Below are 7,599 nucleotides of genomic sequence, written 5' to 3'. Positions count from 1 at the left end.
ATACACAGAGGAGAAAAAATCCCCAAAGAAAAAAGCAGCAGCACAACAGTCTTACCCATGTTAACATTCCCTTCAAAATATAGGGCTAATACTTATGTACAGTTGAGGTTGTAGATTCCTGTGAAGTTTTCCTGTCCATAAAGGTCATATTCCTTGTACAGTATGTAGTCTTTCAGGCACTTTGGCAGTGGAAGGAAGGTCATGAAGACAGGACAGCGGAGACGCAGCCGGCCCATGCACTCCCGGATCTTCAGGCGACAGAGATGCTTCAGAGAGCGAGGGTTTGCTAGAAAGGAGAATGCAAATTAAAATCCTGTCAGCAAAAAAGGCCCCAATCCCAAAGCAGCTTGTTTTCAATTCAAATGTAAACAGATACTTACTTAAAATGAAATTGATGTCTGGCCAGAGTTTCTGTTCTTTGAGAACTGCTTCGAGCTTCCAGCAGATCTTGACGTGATCGACGTAGTCTAACATCACTCGCACTACTTTCCCAGACACGTGCTTCAGCCACGACAAGGTTATCACTTCACAGAACTGAGAGAAACAAAATGTTTAATGGCATAATATTCAAAACTGAAGTATTACTGCTGAGTAACTTCAGCAGAATCCAAGGCAGAATGAGTGTTCTGTCACTCAGCTTGCATTAAGCCTCACCAGTAGAATCTGAAAATCTCAGAGATGGTTATTTTGTACTAAATCCAAAAATAAACTTCAGCAGCTGTATGTTTGGTAACTAAGTGCTTAGAAAGACGTGCCACGAATCCCTAAGTGGAATTTAGACTTCTGTCCTAGCATGCTGAACAGGGGTGTGCACCCCTCAGCCCCTTATCTTTAGGTTAAAGAAGGGTTTATTACTTTCAAATGGACTTTACAAACTGCTGCACAATGACACTGATGGGTGTCTCCAGGACCCTCTTTAGGTAGGTCCAAGCTTGTTAACTGCTGCTCAGTGCTTATCCTGCCAGCTCCAGGGTCCTTAGAGCAGCCTTCCAGTGTTGGTGTCACTGTTCAGGACAAGGCAGGGAACCAGCCTGAAAGTCCCTGCTCTCACAGCATGGACGAGACTGCTCTGGAAAAGCAATGCCATACTGATCATTAGATATCATAAGCAATTTTTTCTCAATTCAGAAATACAGTTGGCAATCATTTGCTACCACGAACCAGGCCTCATGGCAACATCTATTCAATTTTAAAGCCTTGTCTATTCCTATCTTTAGGTATAAACTCAAACCTTCCTTTTCTGACGCTGCCTTAAGTCCCTTTCCATTGAGTTGTAGGCAGGATGCTGGTGGCAGCCCAGCTCCCGGAGCCGGTGCTGCACTCACCATCGTGTCTTTGATGACAGTGGAGGTCCAGCCGTCAGTGACGTACTGCGAGTGGCAGTGGTCCCCGCCGGGGCAGTCGAAGCAGCGCTGCACGTTGTACCCGTAGTTGAGCAGCATCCTCAGCATGACCTCGTCCTTCAGGGCGTACTGCAGCGCCGAGGGGAAGTGCGTGGTGTTCACTCTGCAGAAGTAATTCACGTTGGCCCCGTGGCGGAGCAGCAGGTTCATTAGCTCGTAATTGCCCATTCTCAGGGCGATTTGCAGGCAGTTGATGGGATCCTGGTTGGTCAGGGCTCCGGCGTTCAGCAGCAGCCGCGTGGAGCAGAGATCCCCGTTGGACACAGCAAAATACAGCGCTGATTTGCGGTGGTCATCGTAGCCTTTGCGAACCCGCTGATCCAGCATAAAATTGGCATCAAACCCAGAGTTGAGGAGAAACTCGAGGCACTGTGGATGTGCTCCTGCTGCTGCTGAGTGAACTGGACTTATCCCGCTTTCTTTAATGGCAGCAAAATCAGTAACTGGAACTAAATATTTTAGGGCTCTGAAAAATAATAATAATTAAAAAGAATCTCAGAATCTTAAACATATTGCTTCCTTCACTCAACTCATCTTGGAATTTCTCTGTGTTGCTGGACTTCAGAATTCATCGTGACTGTAAAAATCATTTTAATCTACCTAATCAGTACGTTGGCAAGTATTGACTTGAATCGGTAACAATTAAATTTCAATGGATACTGACTTGGCACCTGCATAAAATATTACGCATAAAATATTATTATATTATACTGTAATGGAATAAAAATATGATTCTATATTCTATTTTTATATATATGTAAATATATATTCATTTTATTAACAACCCCATTCCTTGCTAGAGGATTACTCCTCAATAGAAGCTTTTCCTAAATGTCAAGAGCACGATGTTTTTAGTTAACCTGTAGGAATTAAAGAATTAATAAAATATACTATATTTTAACATGAATACATATAATCTAAAATGTAATATATACATTAAAGTTTAAATGTAACTTAATATAACTAATAAAATATTACCATAGGAATTAAGAATCCTCAGATTCTTGTTTCTCTCTTACTAATTGTGATTTTAGCGAAAATATCTTCCAGTAACCTTATTGTCTTCAACATAAGGGTAACCCTTCTTCCCTATTTGCCTATTTGATTTATTCACCTTGCTGTGATGGGGTGGAAATGAGACATAGACCCAAAGAGAGTGAGGATGTCCCAAGAACCTCAACATCAGCCTGGACAATGTTATTATTTGTGGCAAATAGGGAAATACTACAGGGATTAAAATATATATGCTAAAGTGATGAAGATTTTATCCTGACTGGTCTCTTACATTCAGACACAGAACAGTCATATGTACACAGTCAAAAACAATTCCTTGTACAAAACTACAGATTTGCTGCCTTCTTTGAATGAGATAGAATTAGCAAAATTAATATTTCTCATGTCACTGTTACTTGATTTTTAAGTATATTAACTCACAGAAAGTGTCCTCTATATGCAGCTCTGTGGATTGGCAAATGACCCGAGTGCTTTGGTACATTGGCATCAGCCCCATATTCTAGTAAAAGACTCACAGAATCTGGATTTCCTCCTCCTGCTGCTTCAAATAATACAGAAGCACAATCCATTGCCTGTGAAAGAACATCTGCACCTGGAAAGAAGCAGAGGGGATTTTCAGAGGATCACTGCACACACCCAGCCAGGATTAATGTCTCCAACCCTCCAGTGAGAGGGTATTGGGAATTCTATTCTTCACCAAATAATACCAATGTGGGCAGAAACCTTCATGTGGATCCTGGATTTTAGATGTGTTTATGGAATCCTGGGAACAAGAAGGTCCAAATTGCTTTGAATACAATTACGTGGTAAGAGTTGCTGCTAGAGCTGGACAAGCAAAGGGCCAGCTCATCCAAACAGTTGCTTTTTGGCTTACATTGAATGCTCTTCAACTCTTTTACTTTACAAAGACCAGACAGATATAACTGTAAATACGAGAGAACCCAATATCCAAAAAGTTCATGCAATCCAGTTCCAGGGCTGCTGAACCATCATGTAAAATTCCCCACAATAAATGTCTTGTCAGGCCTTTTCTAAGGTGACCTCTACACATGAGAAAACGATAGAGCATTGAAAATCAATTACAAATACAAAATATTTGTCAAATAAAATATGAATATATTATTTTAACCTTATAAAATGTGATTTTTATCAGGCCTTTACTTAACTACATCACAACAACCCTCTTGGTGCCGGTAGCATTTAATACTCTTTAGTAAGGTGAGTTACTTCTCAGTAGAGTGAGAAGCTGGCTCTGCATTCTGTACCCCATCCCATCATTTATAACCCTGATGACAGACCCCCACCCTGAGCCTGCTCTTCCTGGAAGATCCTATATAAAAAAGTCTTACCTTTTTGCAATAAGAGCTCCATAATCTCTGTGTGTCCCATCTGTGCAGCCAGTGCTAGAGGTGTGAGCCCATATCCACTGCGAGGGTCAGGATCTGCTCCGGAATGAAGGAGGAGCTCTACCAGATCCTTCCTGCCCAGCCTGGCTGCCTCATGTAGAGCAGTTCTCTTGTGGACACACTGCAAATCCACTTTGGCTCCAGATCTTATCAACAAGGAGGCAATCTCGTAGGAATTCTGTTTAATTGCTGTAGCACAACAAGCAAAAAGCATCAGACAGATGTTATTCAATGCTTTTCCATGCATTGTGGCTTCTGCAATGTGGCAGCCCAGGAAAGCTGTTCCTGCAGTGCTCTTTATCCTCTGAGAGATGTCACCCTACACTGACAGGTTTGTTATCAACAAGTCTGTTCTTTGCTTCCAAATGAACCATCTCATGATAATCTCTCTCTGTAATCCTCTATTGTGTCTGGTGATGGACCAGAACACAGCTTCCCTCACCACTAGATGGAGGCCACATCCAGGGCCTTGGTGGACTCAGGAGCTGCCAGCAGAGCTCCATTTCAGCTTCATAAGCAGTTACCACAATATGAAACAAAGTTTAAAATTATTGTGTCATATACCTTCTTAGCTTAATAAGCCTGAACTGTTAAATCTGTAAGGATCTTAAAAGAGAAATTTGCATTGGCTCCAGGGAATGGAATGAAGAGGCAACACCTTTCCCTCCTTCTCTCTTTGATCTCCCAGGCTGTGCAGGGTAGCAAGTGTCCTTCATCAGGACAGATTAGGCTGAGAAGCTTCATATGCCACAGCTGCTTGAAGTACCCCTGACAGCATCCTGTGATCTGAGCTGTGATGTGCCATTATCTGGAACCTACATGGCTGCTTTAGATAAATCCCATACATTCCCATCTTGTGGGATGATGCAGTTTAATACTGTGCACTTCAAAAGTATCTAGGAATTCTCTACATCCTTTGCAAGCAGGTGGCCCTGACCAGAAGCTTCAGCTGTTTCACAGGGATGGAGTGGGGGTCCTACAAATGGTTGGTAGGCTCTGCTCCTTTAACAACAGTTTTGAAAAAAATACCCTTGCAATACTGAAAAATGTACAGGTTAATCCAAGAAATTTATAGTGGTCCTTTAGAACTGAGATAATGACAACACACTTTCCTTTTTTTGGCTAGGATTCAGTAAGAATTATGGCATCATAGCCCAAACTGAGGGAAGCAAATGAAATGAACACAGAACATTTGAAAAACATTTTGGTAAAATATGGTTCTTTGCAAATCAGGAATTGCAGTTCTCGTGCATGATCCAGTTAAAGTGGCATCCACACAGAGCGGTCCTGGGTATGGGAGTGCCGTGGGATTTGGAGAAAGAGAGGCTGATGCAATGGAAGAGATACCATGTTAGGCAGAGATTAGGAATGTTTTATGCCTGCAGACATGCAGGGCAGTAACAGCATGAAGGAGGACCTGGTTGCCTGGCACCACTGCATAAATGATGCCAAGGGAAGCAGAGGATGACCCTCTGCCCTTCATGGAGAAAGTTAATTGATTCTCTGGGGGGAAAAATGTATGTTCAACCTGAAATTCAAACTCTTTGCAACTGAGGAATGAAAGGCAGTAGGCATCTGGAACTCCCTACATTGGATCAGATTTTGTGGAAAGATATTTTACTTCTCCTAGGTCTACGTTTATGGGAAAATGTTAATTAATAAATAATGCTAAGAACTTAGTGGTGACAGACTCTAACTTGGAACTGACAACTTATTTGAAGACTTGATATCATCTAAGAAAAACAGACAAGGACAGACAACATTCAGTGCTGAGATTAAAATTTTTTCCCCCTTAGAGCAAAAAACTTAATAATAAGTCAAATTGAAACCTGAAATGTGTAAGTATGATCTCCCCTAATTCCCTCAGCTCTCCACCCCTAAATAAGGTATTCACCTATAACTAAAGGAGAATCTCCCTCTTCATTCTTGACGTTGGGATTGCAGCCATTGATGAGGAGCAAGCAGACATTGCCCACAAAGCACTTCCTCACTGCCACCAGCAGAGGTGTTTCCCCTTTCAGGGTGCTCTGTTCCCACGTGTGGGCCCGGGAGGCTGAAATGCAGAACAGCAGAACACGTTTGAAGCTGGGTGACTGATTCAACTCGACTCTGTAAAAACTTCTTGGTGGCAAACCAGGAGGACTCTGTACCTTTCATGGTTATTTCAAGGATGTTCTTATTTGGCTGTGCTGCAGCTTCATGCACAGGAAGCCAGCCCTGCTGATCTGCTTCTTCAAAGGCACAGCTGTGCTTCACCAGCTTCTTCAAGGCCTCTTCTTGGCCTGTGGGGTTTTAAGACAGACACGTATCCCATTACTAACCATAAGACAAAATTCAGACAACCAATATATTGAGTGTCACTTATCCCATCAGTGTATCTAGAATAAACAACTGGCTTTGTCAGAGCAATTTTTTCTCAGAGGGAAGTTTACATGAATGGAACAATCAATGATCAGCATTGATTCACAAAGCATTTTGAATTATAGATGGAAAACCACTTCCTTACAATAACGTGACTAAAATATTTCAAGTACAGTCTTCTCATGAGCAATATTGCATCTCATATTGGAATACACTTAAGTTTTGCAATTAAGGAACAGTATTGGAACCCTCTAGAGAAAGCTTTTTAATCTGGGTATCTTGCAAAATGGAAAATGCTACAGTAAAGTATCACTTGACTAATCAATTAATACTTCAAAACTGCTTATTTTAAAAGAAAGGCCTGGAATTTTCCCCTAATTTCAGGAGATGAAGCACTGTAATTTCTGAAAAGGGTGACACTTGAACCTATCTTATTACCATGATCCTATCTAATAAGTTAGTTTGGATGTCCTGTTTTCAGTTGCCTTACTCTTCCCAAGACTACAGAAAGAAAAACTGCACTTAAATCAGGTGATCAAACAGCTCAAATGTAGGCATTGCTCAGCAATTCCCAGGGGAACAGGCTTAGTGGGGGGGATTTGTACTTAACTGTCTGAATTGCTGCAATTATCTCTCCACGTTCTTTACTTGCAGTAGACTGGAAACTGCACAAACAGAACAAGAATGGAGTGAGAAGTAAAAATGAATGTGAGACACCATAAGTGTTGAATTTTTTACATTAAAAAAGTAAATACTAAGATGAGGGGAAGCTACCATACCAATCTGATTTTACATCACCTACTTATCTTCTTCATAAAGCCTTGCCCTCATTTAGGTATTGATGTAACACATCATCTGAAATGTTCATACATTCCCATATTTTCAAGGAAACAGGTACACTTTTTCAGGGAGAACTCAGGCCAAGTGAGCTACCAGTGGTTTCCAGTACCCATGAGAAAAGGTCAGAGCAATCCAGCCCAGGGAGTCACAAAGGAAAGAAAGGTTACCACATGCTTACAATAATGCCAAAACTCAAAATAGAAGTAGTAAGTTATTACCTTTCAGCCTCTGTTGCACAGCCACTTGTTTCAGTTTTGTGCCTCTCTTGTAGGCTTTCCTGAATAGCTCGTTGGGTAGGGATTTCTTCATCAGAATTGTCATCAAACAAATACACAGAATTGTACATGGCAAATCAGCACAGCCTGGATCACCTCGTGCAGGGAAACTGCTTTTTAATTGGAAGCAGATGTTAAATCTTCAGGTTAAATCTGAAGTCAAGAAACAGCAGTCACTGTTACAGTATCAAGAGAAATGAAACATGGTTTAAAATAAATGAATTGGAACTTTTCCATCTCAAGCTTCAGCCTTCTCCCAAGGGTTTAGGTTTGCACTGCAGGATTATTCTATTTAGAACA

The 7,599-nt window shown here is 41.4% G+C and overlaps 1 protein-coding gene across 1 annotated transcript; it reads right to left on the bottom strand.

Annotated features, from left to right (window-relative positions):
* Positions 1–92: 92 nt before the first annotated feature.
* Positions 93–7,383, bottom strand: ASB14 (ankyrin repeat and SOCS box containing 14). Its single transcript, XM_050312903.1, has 10 exons — positions 7,243–7,383; positions 6,795–6,849; position 6,433; positions 5,974–6,105; positions 5,718–5,876; positions 3,767–4,012; positions 2,838–3,009; positions 1,326–1,869; positions 381–534; positions 93–286 (listed from the first exon to the last, which is right to left on the bottom strand). The coding sequence occupies exons 1-10, from the start codon at positions 7,368–7,370 to the stop codon at positions 93–95; spliced, it is 1,785 nt and encodes a 594-aa protein (XP_050168860.1). The 5' UTR covers positions 7,371–7,383.
* Between the last annotated feature and the right edge of the window lie 216 nt (positions 7,384–7,599).

Source organism: Myiozetetes cayanensis, unplaced genomic scaffold, assembly GCF_022539395.1.
Source record: "Myiozetetes cayanensis isolate MyiCay16 unplaced genomic scaffold, myiCay2020 scf18, whole genome shotgun sequence".
NCBI classification, from domain to species: Eukaryota; Metazoa; Chordata; class Aves; order Passeriformes; family Tyrannidae; genus Myiozetetes; species Myiozetetes cayanensis.
The sequence above is the reverse complement of the archived record's forward strand: the minus strand, read 5'-3'. Positions and strand labels throughout refer to the sequence as shown.